The sequence below is a fragment of the Microchirus variegatus genome (genome assembly GCF_963457635.1).
Source record: "Microchirus variegatus genome assembly, chromosome: 16".
NCBI lineage: Eukaryota > Metazoa > Chordata > Actinopteri > Pleuronectiformes > Soleidae > Microchirus > Microchirus variegatus.
Genome location: NC_139817.1, coordinates 8,701,125 through 8,714,854, shown reverse-complemented (window position 1 = coordinate 8,714,854; position 13,730 = coordinate 8,701,125). Strand labels below are relative to the sequence as shown.

The 13,730-nt window shown below is 40.5% G+C and overlaps 1 protein-coding gene across 1 annotated transcript in view; it reads left to right on the top strand.

Annotated features, from left to right (window-relative positions):
* LOC310938242 (matrix metalloproteinase-17-like) overlaps window positions 1–13,730 on the top strand; it is a gene marked incomplete at both ends in the record, with an annotated part of 84,809 nt that overhangs the window by 44,029 nt on the left and 27,050 nt on the right. Inside the window, 2 exons of the mRNA XM_083902727.1 lie at window positions 2,405–2,537; window positions 4,330–4,465. Of these exons, the coding sequence (XP_083758853.1) occupies window positions 2,405–2,537; window positions 4,330–4,465 (269 nt within the window). The remainder of the gene's footprint in view (window positions 1–2,404; window positions 2,538–4,329; window positions 4,466–13,730) is intronic.

The following is a 13,730-nucleotide window of genomic DNA, read 5'->3' as shown; positions in this document are numbered from 1 at the left end:
TGCGTCAAGTCTCAGTCATGAAGTTAAATCAATTCTTAGCCTATTTTAAAGTGTTGTTAAAGGTGCCATATGTAAGAATGTGGCCAGAAACGGTTACTACATTCAAATTCAAAATACTGAGGTCTTTTAGGTTTGGTTTTCTGACGTAACTGGCAACCCGTGGTTGCTCGGCAGCAGAGACTCTACTGACTGCAATGACTGGTAGACGGCGGTAGGTGGCGCCACATGCCAAAACATGATTTCAAAACATAATCATGATTTGCAGTCTGCAAAATATTTTTTTAATGCAAATATTTTGGCTGTACTGTTGTTGGTGAGTGCAGTATATATATATATAGTTATATGGATATTATTACTGAGTCTCTGTGACATATTAGGAGGATTTTATTACGTATGAAGGTGCATTGTTTAATGCACCTTTAAACAAAAGTATAATGAATGAAGCCTAATATCATACTGACCCCCCAGTTCCTAGCAAAAATAGAGAAAAGATCTTTTGATAATGATATTGACTAGTGATAGGTCAAAAAAGGCTCAGACCAGGCTTGATCCAGATGTGAATCCGGCCCGGGCTCCACCCCCTCGTGCCTCTAACGTCTGCTTTTGGGTATGGGTGGAAGTTACCTGGCCGAAGAAGAGAGCGTTTACAGCAGAATAATGGTGGAGGAAGCTACGTTAAGTGATCCACGTTCAATACCTAGACTTTATGCACAATCCACTTTTAACTTTTAACATTAACGTTTTGTTTCCTTCACTTAGACAGATATCGCGATGTATCCCAATACGATTGCCTTGCAATACATTGATTATCAGGGAATATCATGATATGATTGGTATATCGTACCACGAGATTACCACCCGTAATATTGACATCCTACCACCATGATTACACAAAACTGAGGGGGAATGACGCCGTGCCGAGTCACTTCTGCATATTTACGTATTCCAGCTTCAAAGAAGCTATGGGTGAGAGTCTTGTTTGCCGTTTACAGTGTAGCACTGAATTACAGCTACGACACAGGAGGCGACGCAGTTAACCCCCGATCAGGAGGCTGTGAGAGTGATGAGGGACGATGAGAAGGACATTTTCTAGAGTGAGGCCATATTTGTGTTAGCTGATAAGTGATGATGGGGGGGGGGGGGAGCTGCTGAGGAGCGAGAGCCCGCAGAAACACAGGCTCATCCCGGTGATGTAGTTGATGCGTCTGAACGGAACATTGGGTTTCAAAAGAATCACCGGATGCGACTTAATACACTCTCCCGAGTACAGGGTGAGTCATCAGAATTCTCAAAGTGGATACAAGGACGCAGCAACCTCGATAATCCAATTGAAATATTGCAAAAAAAAAAAAGGAACTTTTTGATGTGATTAGGTTGTATACATGTGTGTAGGTGACATTTCAAGCAAACATATTATGTGATTAAATGTTTTGTTTGTACATGAACCTGAATGGGCAGACCAGTCAGAGTGTGTCACATTTAACTGGGTTTATTGGTTTAAATTGAATATACCGCCTATAAGTATATTTGTATGAGTGTTTAATCACTCTGACATAAAACTAGTTTGCTTTCCCTAGCCTTAGAATAAGACTTCTATGAGTACTGTAGGCAAGGGCCTTACTGAACGGAGGCAGCCATCTTGCACCGGGCCATGTCTGACACCGATATCAGCCTAAAACATTGGTTTTACATCTTTTAAATTACTACATTTAATGCATTTTAAATATTTAGTGTATGCTTTATTGATGTTTCAAATACATTGTTGCTGTGCACTGAGGACTCAGTGCAGGTAGCAGAGACGTGTTATACAGTAAATGTCAAGCAATTGTGTTATAAACCTGTCGTATATTATCAGATGTACGAGGGGTAAAAAACAAATGGGGCCAAAAGATTGTCAATACACTCTTAGATATTAAAGTGCTAAGTAGAACCATATAAGGTTAAGGTTCCACCAAGAACCCTTTTAAAACCCTTTATTCAGGAAAGGGGTTTTAAAATGGATCACAATGGTTCTTACTGGAACCATTAGTGTAACCAAGAACCCTTGAAAAACCCTTTCTTTCAGAAGCAAATAGTTCCAGGTAGAACCTCAGCCCTTGTAGAAGGACCCTTTTGGAACCCTTATTTCTAAGAGTGTAGCTATCGAAAACCCCATTTTTTTTTGTCAACCTCTAAAAAGTTCCTCCCTTTAAGTTGTTAAATTGTGGCATACTAGATTGTCCTTATTCTCATTTTAGACATCTGTGCATGAATCCTGAGCGTGTGTGCAGACACAAAATCTACCAGTAAACACAAACAGGTGTCAGACCTTCTGAGCAGCTTTAGGAATATTCGGAGTCTTTGAAATGCCTGCGATGACTCTTGAACTCCTCCATCTTCTGTTCCCCTCCCCCCCTCCCTTCAGGACTGGCTGAGCAGGTTTGGCTACCTCCCACCCCCCGACCAAGTCACTGGTCAGCTCCAGACCAAGGAGGCCCTGACCAAGGCCATCAAAGCCATGCAGAAGTTTGGAGGCCTGAAGGAGACTGGAGTTTTAGGTAGGTTGTTTGTTTGTTTGTTTGTTGGATCTTGTGGGGGAGTTGGCTTGATCTATGTGTTTGTTTACTGTGTCACTGCACTATGTGGGAGAGAATGAGCCATATTTTGATTTAATGTGTCCCTGGGAAATACATGACATATCCTATACGATAGCTTACACAGGCAACATACAGCCTAGTTTTCTCCGGCTGTGTCATCCTCGCTGGAAATAGGAAATGTCAAAGGCAGCGTCGTTTGAGGGCAAGGGACAGAGATAATTTGCTCGTCAGCTTGATTCCAACAGAGGGCGCTGTTTCCATTTTAAATAAGGTCTCAAGTTAGCTCTTGTTCAGCGCACGACTTTAGCCGTGATGACAGTAAGGACGAAAGACTAAACAAATGTTTTGGTCGTGTCCGTTTTTCCACCCTCACAATAAAAGCATTCAACTCGTGAAACACCTTTATTGTGAAATTGTCACAGCAAAAGGAAACTTGTCAGTGAGGTTTCCTGTCACAGCTCAGCGTCCACCACTGCATGCATCGCTGCCTGATGGATGGATCTTTTTATTCCTTTCGGTTTGGTCTCAGTTGTGGACGATGTTTTGTTTGGGATGACTCGTGTTTCAAATGTAAATGCACACAAAGAGGAGTTCATTTTCGGGTCAAGAACACTCTCGTCATAATTAAGCCATTTATTGTAGCAAATGAAAATACATTGAGACTTGGCCGCTCCCCCTCTTGACCACAATAGATGCACATTGGCCCCCAGGTCATTTGAGTTTGAGACCGCTGATCTAACACATAGCTTCATTGTTTATTAGGGTGCGTAGGACCCAATTGAAACTGAAATAATAATTTTTTATTCTTATTATTTTGCCAAATTAATCTATTTTTTAGCCCTTTTGAGGCCTGAACATACCCCAAAACACAAATTTGTGCGTCACCGCATCAGACTGGTAAACATTTACGTCTGGAAGTGGTTCGGCATCAGAATTTGGGAATGTGGGAGGGGCCAATAAGTGCGCCGCCCACCTGTTCAAATACCCCCTGAACAGCAGCATTATCGTACATGCACGGAAATCGGCACGCATGTCTAGAAGGTTAGGATGAAAGAAAAATTACATTATGACCGTGATCCAAAACCAACAGGAAGGCCGCCATCTTGAATTGAATTATATTTTGAAACCTCTTCGTGCAAGGCCCTTTGAGATGCCATAATATCATACAATCCAGAGCAACGCAAACTCTGCCACTGAGGTCAATCAATATCATCCTGACGCAACCACTGCACATGAGAACACATTCAATTAACTGACTCTCTGTTGGATTGGACTGAATTGCAAAGGTGTGTTCACACCACGGGACACGTGTCGTATACATAAATCATGCTCGCTGTCACGCCGCGTGTCTGCTATCTATCTATAGTTCTGCACAATAGTTTATTGATTCATATACCTTTTAGACCTTCTTTCTACCCATATACTGCACACATCGTTACTCACAACTCGGCCTTGCCGCGTACATACGCCACAGTCGTCCTCCTCAAACCCTGTCATCCTGTGTCACCGCTCCATCTTACATGCAGTACAGAGAGGATAGAACGTGTGATTGATTTTAAGGAAATACTGCAGTGCAAGCAAGTATAATTTAAAACCTGAATAGTAGTGTTTGAGAATGAGATTGTGGGCATAAGAGCCGTATCTAAGAAAGCGTGTATGACTTACGAGCGCATAACAGCTACTGACGCAGCCAGATATTATTAACATCGCAGTGTTTTTATCCCTTTGTTCTCTCCCCCCCTCTCCTCTTTAGACAAAGCAACGCTGGGACTAATGCAAACACCCAGATGTTCCTTGCCAGATGTGTCTGAGGCTGAGGTGCCAGTGGGCCGCAGGAAACGCAGCGCGAGCGCTCAGAACAAGTGGAACAAGAGGCATCTGTCCTGGAGGTAGGGAAGAACTTAAGTTTGAGGTTACATTTCAAAAAGCATCAAAAAAAAAAGATCAGATTATCCACAGTCGCCGTCTAACTCTTTCACTATTTATGTCCGCGCTAACGCTGGAATACTGAAGGCCTCATATAAGTGAGTAATATGCTAATAAAAACACAGTAAAAACAGCACTTTGTCAGCATATCTATGCAGACGTGTACTATTACGCAGTAATTCCGTGGCAATATTCTGACTTTATTTTGCACTACATTGATTTTAAACGTTAGTAATTATCTCGCTTTGTTTATTAATAAAAAAATCTCATCAACAAACTAAATGATAATTTATGACGCGCAATCGAACAGTATTACAGAGTATTTGTAATCACCGTTATTCATCCATGTGTATCCATATCTAATTATTTAAGCACATTTATTATTATGATATTTTCTGTCTCCCCTTTTTCGACACTTTATTCACATGTATTTATTCATTAATTTATTTTCTACCACTTTATCCTCCGCATTAGGATTTAATTCTATTAAAAAAAAAGAACAGCGCTCACAGCAGAGCGCAAGGTTATTTGGGGGAGAAAAGAATGAAGAAGAAATCCCGAATCCATATACCTGCTCACAAACAGACAGACGGTTGCAGCCGAATCATAACTTCTTGAGCAAATGTGACAGTGTTTACTTTACTTGCCGTACATTTACACTCAATATGTGTATTTTTAAATGTTGTTGTTGTGATAAAAAATCTGTCTGTAAGATAGCAGCGCTGACTTGGTCACATACTGTTCCCTCAAATGCGTCTCGGAAATTTCTGAGATCCTATTTGAATGCGAGATATGAGCCGTGTGCCACTGCTGTCTCCAACTCCATCAGCAAAGAAAACATATTATCTTTAAAAAAAATACCTATCGCAGTTTTGTCGTTGCCTTTTGTGTCATAATTCAGTTTCAGTCTAATGACGGCAAAGTTATCGAAAAGGATATTCTGCTCAGCGCGTCGTAGATTACCGCTGTGAACGACATAAACTGACACATTTCATAGATTGCATGAGGTGACTTGTCACGGTCTAGTTTCTGGATCAATTTCTGGCTCAGAGGAAGAGCTTTGTGTTAACGTCTGGACAGTGGGACCAATTCTTCTCTCTCTGTGTCACACGTCTACTGGCATCTGTACACTGACTGAACATGTGAATGAAAAACTGAAGAGCAAAATGCTTCATCAGAGAGCCATTATGCAGTTTAGTACATGGAAAATGTGCCCATGTTGCAGCTGGACCATCTGTCAGGGATACAGCTTAGTGGTATAGACGGCAGAGGAGGAGGAGGCAGTGAAACATATGCTTTGTCTGTGCTGATTCACACACGCAATCAGTGGTGATTCAGCAGGATTATACTGTATATTATATGCTGCTGCTGATGCTGCTGCTGATGTTGCTGCTGCTGCTGCTGCTGCTGCTGCTGCTGCTGCTGCTGCTGCTGCTGCTGCTGCTGCTGCTGCTGCTGCTGCTGCTGCTGCACTGGCTGCTTTGCACAAACCTCTGCGTTCACAGCAGCTGCGTCGGAAGCCAAAATAGTCTATGCACATATCAATTCTCAAAGTTCAGCGTCACGTCAGCCCTCACCTTCACACTTCTCTCCCTTATTCATGAACACTGACCTCTTTCAAATTCCATTCATTTGTATAGCTGTAGATGAGATGAGTCAGTCCTCAATTAGATTGTTTTTTGGTTTTTTTTCCCCAATGCCATGACTTAAATCACCTATTTTACTCGACATTTTCACATGCTGAAAATATTTAACTTCCATTTGTCCCAAGTATATTTTGCAGGAATCTCCCGATGAGGTTTTTGGTCCCCGATCCTGATCCAATCCTTTTACTGCTGATACCAAAATCCCTATTTGATATACTCGTGTTTGATAACAGAGCTGTACAGTTCACAGTTAGAGCAAGAAATGGTAACAGTCAGTGAGGCTGGTCGTTGTTTTATTTGACCTTTGTACAGCACTCCCCCCCCCCTTTGTATCTACTGCTTTATCCTCACTGTTGTAAAAAGCAGCGGAGCCATGGATAGATACCAAAGATACTGACAAGTGCAACAGCGGAAAAAACAAAAAACGTCAGCTCGCCGTCCATTTTGCGTGCTTCTGTCATCCCTTCAAGTTCTCATGTGTGGCCTAGCTCGGTCGATACGGTTGTTTCCTCTTCTTTGCTACCTCCGACAAAAGTTTTCTATGCTTCTTTTTTCGCCAGCTCGGCCGCGATTAACGTCTGAAATAGCACTATCGCTGCTTTTGACTGTGTGTGCGTGCGTGTGCGTTCATCAGTTTTCACTTGTGCGCCCAGTGTTGTCAACTCCTCAGTAAAAGGGAAGTAGCTATTGGCGGTCCTAAAAGTAGCTCGAAGTCATCATCACCTAATGTGATTGTAATGTCATGAAAAATCCAACCCTCCTCCTTTATCTGGGCTGGGGCTCGGCAAAAAGTGACCCAAAAATACCGCGATTTTATCGAGCATTTTACATTCACAGATCAGCCAACGGTCTTTCTTGCAGTCTGGATCTCCTTGAAAAATTCAATGCAGTAGTTTGAATAAAGTCTGCCATCAAGTCTGTTTATTTTGTGTATGTATGCTGCCCTATATTCACCACTACAAAGTGGTTTGTGTGTACACACACTGTGTTCATGCATCTAATGACAAAAAAAAAAGGAATAAAAGACGGTAAAGGTAGAGATGACGCAGCGTTGTTTTGACTTTGCTCTCTCTCCGCACAGCAGAATACTCACTTTTTTCTGATTTAGTCTAATTGTTATTTTCTACACACCGGAGCAACACTTTTCACGCGGCCTAAGTGGTTAAATTGCTTCGGTTCAGCGGAGGAACAAACAGGCTGTTTACAGCTGACAGGTCAGTGTGTGTGTGTGTGTGTGTGTGTGCGGAGTCACAGTGAAGCAGGCTGTCGCTCCGCGAGCCTCAGTCAAACTTAGCAGCGGGAGAACTAGGCAACAGACAGGTTTGGGCTGTGAAAACAATCATGGATATAGTCGATAATGTTTGTCGAGAAAATAATAGAAACTTAGAGCAGAGGGAAAGAAAAAAAAGATTGTGGCACTGTGATCTACTGAACATGGACACTACTTAACCCTTGTAACACCTAAGCATCAAAATTACTTTTTTTTGCTTATTTTAACCATGAAACGGCCAGAAAATTGCTGTTTTTGTGCTGTTTTTCCAGAATAACTTTCCATATCTGGCAGTAGGCCTGGGCTTTATATCGATTTTATCGATTAATTCAAGTTTTTTGTTCCGATCGATTATTTTCTCCTCTCACTACGGCGTACCTTTTGCCCTTGGGAGCTTGCGAGAATTTTGTTACCAAGAAGGACTAGTATCAGTGATTTGGAAGTTTCACGGAGGATGTATTTAAAATAGTTTAATTAACTGACACTGAAACACTGTGTATGTTTGTGTAAAACGTCAGGCATTTACCCATTACACATTATTTTGTCTTTAGACAATTAAAAAAAATAGATTTTTTTATAAATAAAATTGGGGATTTTATTTTTAGGCCATATCGCCCAGCCCTATTATGTTATTTTTTAGTTATTTATTTAAAATGAAGAAAAACAAAAGGTTTTATTGTGAAAAAACACTGTTGTTGAACACACGTTTTGTGTTAAATTTGAAATTTTGAAACAGTATAAAACACAATTTTAAATAACATTTGATCGAGTTTTTTGCCAAAAAATAACCCCTAACCCACAAATGCGCTGATTCGCCGGCTTCCTGCAACAGCCAAAGTGAAAATACCGTAATAAGCTCACGTTGGCTTTGACGCGCAACTTCTCAGCTTTCAGAAACAGCTGGAATTTGTCCGATAGCACAAACCGTCGCAATTACTTACACTAATGCAAAGTGCATTCAATTCGATATTCACTGTGTAATCCATCGTCTCCATCGAAGAGTAACTACTATTGTTCTGGCAGCATGAGTGATTCTGTTCCTACACAAGTTTGAATTTTCATTTGAAAAGCAATTAATTGTTCAGCCTCACTTGAAATTCAAGCATTAATGCACCGGGAAAAAAAACAAACATTTATTTTGGTCGGACAGACTTGAGGGGGGGGGGGGGGAAGGGACGCGGAGGTCTGAAGTAACAAGAATGATGACCCGAGGAGGCAAAATGGTTAGAGCTACGGTAGGACAGAATGAAAGTAAAATGAAGCGAGATGCCAGGGGGAAAAAGCAGAGCATCAGGACACTGGAGAATTGAAGGAAAAACAGGTCAATAAGTAGGAACTCTGAGCTGATGAGGAGGCTGCAGGAGCGAGGCAGAGTGGGAGGGCTGCAGTAAAGCAGAAGCAGGAGCGGATAATAAAGTAGAGCTCGGGCTGAGATTGAGCAAGAGACACACAGTCTAGACTCAAGTATTACATTGATTGCCATTAACTTTTGTGCACAGAAAGGAGTGCTCTCCTCAGGAGGATCCCCTGACAGTTCCTGGTCTGAGCTGCTGTTTGTTGATAAGAAGTGTCTTGGGTTCCGTCGTGTCATAAGTGTAAGAATGTTTTTATGAATGAGTGAAGCTCACCTACATTGTAGCAGGCACACAGAAGTGTGGAATGTAGCCCGTTCTTTTTATGAATTCATTTTTTGACCCCGTTCAGACTGCAGCACAAATCAGAATTGTTAAGCATATCCAGATTGATTTTTCTTGGAGTCTGGACAGCTAAAAATAAAAAACATGAGATCCATTTTTTCCAGCTGATTCAAACCACATACGGAGATTCACATCGCTCAGATTTCAAAGTGTCTTTTCCCCAACCCCCCCCCCCCATACAAGTCTCCCATGGATGTATAATATGAACTGGATAGAGCTCCGCCCCCTCTGCCTTGAAGACAATTGCCAAATGCAATTTTCCCATTGACCGCAATAGTAAAAGTGACCACAGGACGCCTGGAGACATGGACAAGGGCTTTTATAGATCTTTATATTTTAGTGACACTACTGCGCACGCTCTATGGGCCCCATAACCAGGAAATAAACGCGGAAGTAAAAAACTTTCTTGTGCCGCAACTCCACAAAGTCATTAGGGACAGATTTCTGATTTTTTTTTGTACTTCTTGTTTTTCTGGGGGCGTGGCCTGTAACCATAGAAACCCATGTGAAAGACGAGACAATGTCAATGTGGACACGCGCAGATTGGATTTGTTCACCTGCATTTAAGTTGGCCTGGAAGATCAGATTCTGATCAGGTTTGCGTTTGACATTGAATTGAATCGTGAAAGTCAGAGTTGGAAAGAATCCAAATCCCGCTAAACATATCAACGATGATACAGCTTTAGTTTTGCTTTGATTTTAGGAAAACATTTTTGTCTTTGAGATAGAGTTCAGGTTAGACAGCTGGAACTAGAACATCTTGGCCTTTACATCTTAACTTGTCTCCTGGCTGCATTTCTCCTCCCTCCACCAGCACTTCATGATATCATTTAACACAAATCTTAATGTGCAGATAGATTTTTTTTTTTTTTTTACCAAATATAAATGTAAATCCCAGGGATTTCTTCATCAAAGAGAGATTCTACTGCCTCAGACTGGTTTGCACTGTCTGAGGAGACAGACAACTCGGGGCTGTGAGGGGAATTCAAAAGGGGGATGGATGACTTGTCACCGGGGGCAGAATGGTCCTGGCATATTGATAACAAAATTACCTGCTGCATTTTGCCTTTTAAATGCACGCCTTGACGAAATAATCTCCCACATCCAACCCATTGCGAGCTTTCAGTCAGAGGCCTCATAGGTGTTGTCTGACCTGGAATAGCAGGTGGATCCAATCCAGGATTACACTGCACAGAAAAAAAACGTTGTATGGAGTCCACATCTGCTTGAGGGGACCAGGACCTGCTGTTTTATGACTGGAAACGTTGCAGGTTTTTTTTTTTTTTTTTTCCATTACTGGCTCTCTTTACCTCTATCTGTTCTACGACTGCCAACCCTACTGCTGCTGCTGCCAATTATAACGCCTTCCACTGCACTGAGCTTGGCCCCCACTCTCAGCTTTGCAAAAAAAATAAAGGCAGCCCCTGTCTTTTCAGGGCCAGCGAGCCACCTTTCTATTCACAGCTCTCACATTTGTACACAAGCGGCTCAAGGAGTCCAAGATCCAATGGAGAGAAAGAGAAAAAAAAAAAAATGAACATTGAGGTCTTTTGCGTCTTCTCTCAGCTGGGAACTCCTGCCATGGAAGCAGGTGGTGCATTTACTGTGCTTTTTTTTTATTATAAACACGTGTGCATGACTTTCTGATTGATTTCATATTCGGTTACACTTTGCGAGGTCTCCGTGTGGTATGGTCTGTCTTAAAGCATTGATATTCTATACAGTACCTGCTGTTTGAGTGTAATCTAAACCAAAGCAGCTCAAAGGATATTTTTTTTGTTTCTTTGTTTAATAGGTGAACTGTATGGTTACGTCTTGGAATCACACACACTCTTTCAACTACTTCTTGTATTGTCTGCTTTGCTTTTCTTTGCCCTTCAAGGTTCCTGTATCGCCGATGCCCCGCAGAGTACATTCATATTCTTCTGCAACAGAAGCACAGATACTTTTACTTTGACATGCAACACACCTCCATCAACATTTGAGCTTTTTTTATTTTTTCCCTCTCGTGGTGATGCAGTATCCCAATAATATATATATATATATATATATATATATATATTAAAAAAAAGCATGTTGTAACTTATTGCGTCTTGTCGTCTGTAATGGCAAAAAGTCCCCCCCCCCTTTTTATTGCATTATGCTAACAAAATTGAGTTTTCAGGGAGAATAAGAGTAAAGTCTCAAGTGCAAGTTTTATTTCTTTCAAAAAAAAAAACACACCCCAACTCGTCACAGCCACAGGAATAATGATAAGTAGAAGCACTGTTAAAATAACTGGGTATAAATGCAATTATTTTTCCAGTCATTATCTGGACTCTTGAGAATTTCAATTAAACATGCACATGTTAGTTTTATTTTTCCTGATGGGCAGTTGGGTGAATTGCACAAATAATTAATTACACAGAGGGAAGACGGGGGAAAATATACCTAAAATAAAAAAATATATAAAAAATAAGAGCAGGAACACCAACTTTCATATTACCACTGTTGGCATAGTATTTGTGAAAAGGGAAAGTGATCTGGCAAATACATTTGTTTTTGTTTTTTATGTGGAAAAAAGTCAATTTTACACTTGTGTGTTGCTGAACCCAGACTAATACAACTACTGTGTCACTGCAGTTACAAAACCTGTTCATGTGTGAGCTTCTACTTAAGGAAACACATTAAAAGGAAAATATCCCACAAAATCATTAATTGATCCGATTTAAACAAATCCGATAGAGCAAGACTGTGGGAAATTATTTCCGTCAGTTATTGACTGTGGGAAAACATCTAGTTTGAATTTCACGGAAATGTTGTATATAAGTAAGTTCTTGGCAATACAATAATATTTGTGATATAATGAGTCTGCGATGGATTTGAGTGAAATGATTCATGTTTTGTGACTGTTTGTTATTTTCTGCCAATTACAGAATTGAGAATTTGATTTATAGTGGTGTAAAGGCGCACAAATCTGTCTTAAGTCATCAATAATGATGTACTTTTTAAAGCAGTTGTGCGTTATAACCCTTATTTTTTTCCAGGTGATATTTCCAAGCTATTATTACATTATCATACGTGGTGATTATTAATAGTAATAAGATGTTAGCACTATACTATTACGTACCTATTGCCACCACATTATTCCCATATTGTTAAGTGTTTCCAATTTTAAGGCCATATTTTATCTTTCTTTAAGGAGAACTCTCTCTCTGATTCCACCTTCATGCAGCTCCCATCAGCTCCAAACAAAACCCTTTTCCCTCTCCTCTTTTTCTCAGCCTTGCTGTTTTCTCATCTTCCATCCTCCAGCTTGTCAGTACAGCACAGAGCAAGATTTACACGCCGTCCATGACTGCCTGCTCAGTAGTGTCACAGGGGTTCTTTGATGTAAGCGGTTCTTTATGTAGGTATTATATTTGATTGATGTGGAAACGTCTGACAGTACACTCTGTTCTCGGATATTTATTTGTGAGTCACTGATGCACACTGTGTCGCTTGCTTAACAGCCCCTCAGCCACTGATGGCTCCTGCTGCACGCCGCAGCTAAAAACACTTACATCTGCACTTTTTTTTTTTTTTTTGTTAACCTCCAAACTCTGCTGGCTCGTGTGATTATCGCTCTCTAACCGCTCATCAGTCACAGCCGCGAACGTCGTGGAAAATAAACATTTCACGCTGTGATCACACAGGCCATCAGCCTGATCAGCTTCAAGTTTATTGTTTCCACGTTGAGCTGAGAAAACTACACAATGAAATCATCTCCTGCAGGGTTTCACATGAAATCCTGACCACAACTTTTGACATTGGTGTTATTAATTTTCCTCCTATTCTTTTTTCCTTCTATCTATCTATCTATCTATCTATCTATCTATCTATCTATCTATCTATCTATCTATCTATCTATCTATCTATCTATCTATCTATCTATCTATCTATCTATCTATCTATCTATCTATCTATCTATCTATCTATCTATCTATCTATCTATCTACACTCTTAGAAATAAGATAAATATTTGCTTCTGAAAAACCCTTTCCCGAAGAAACGGTTTTTCAAGGGTTCTTGGTAACACTAATAGTTCCAGTAAGAACCATTTTGATCCAGAGAACACAATAAAACCCCTTTCCCGAATAAAGGAATTTAAAAGGGTTCCAGGTGGAATGTTTAGAAAAAGGTTCTACCTGGAGCCAAAAAAGGGTTCTCCTATGAGGACAAGCCGAAGAACCTTATTTTGGTTCAACTTAGCACTTTTATTTCTAAGAGTCTATCTATCTATCTATCTATCTATCTATCTATCTATCTATCTATCTATCTATCTATCTATCTATCTATCTATCTATCTATCTATCTATCTATCTATCTATCTATCCTGAATAGCTAACTATCATCTATCTATGCTAAATAGCCAGCTAACTATCATATATCTGTCTATGTTAAATAGCTAACTATCATCTGTCTGTGCTAAATAGCCAGGTAACTATCATATATCTGTCTATGTTAAATAGCTAACTAACATCTATCTATGCCAAATAGCTAACTAGCCCGCAAACTATCATCTATCTGTCTATGCTAAATAGCTAACTAGCCAGCAAACTATCCTTCTATCTGTCTATGCTAAATAGCTAACTAG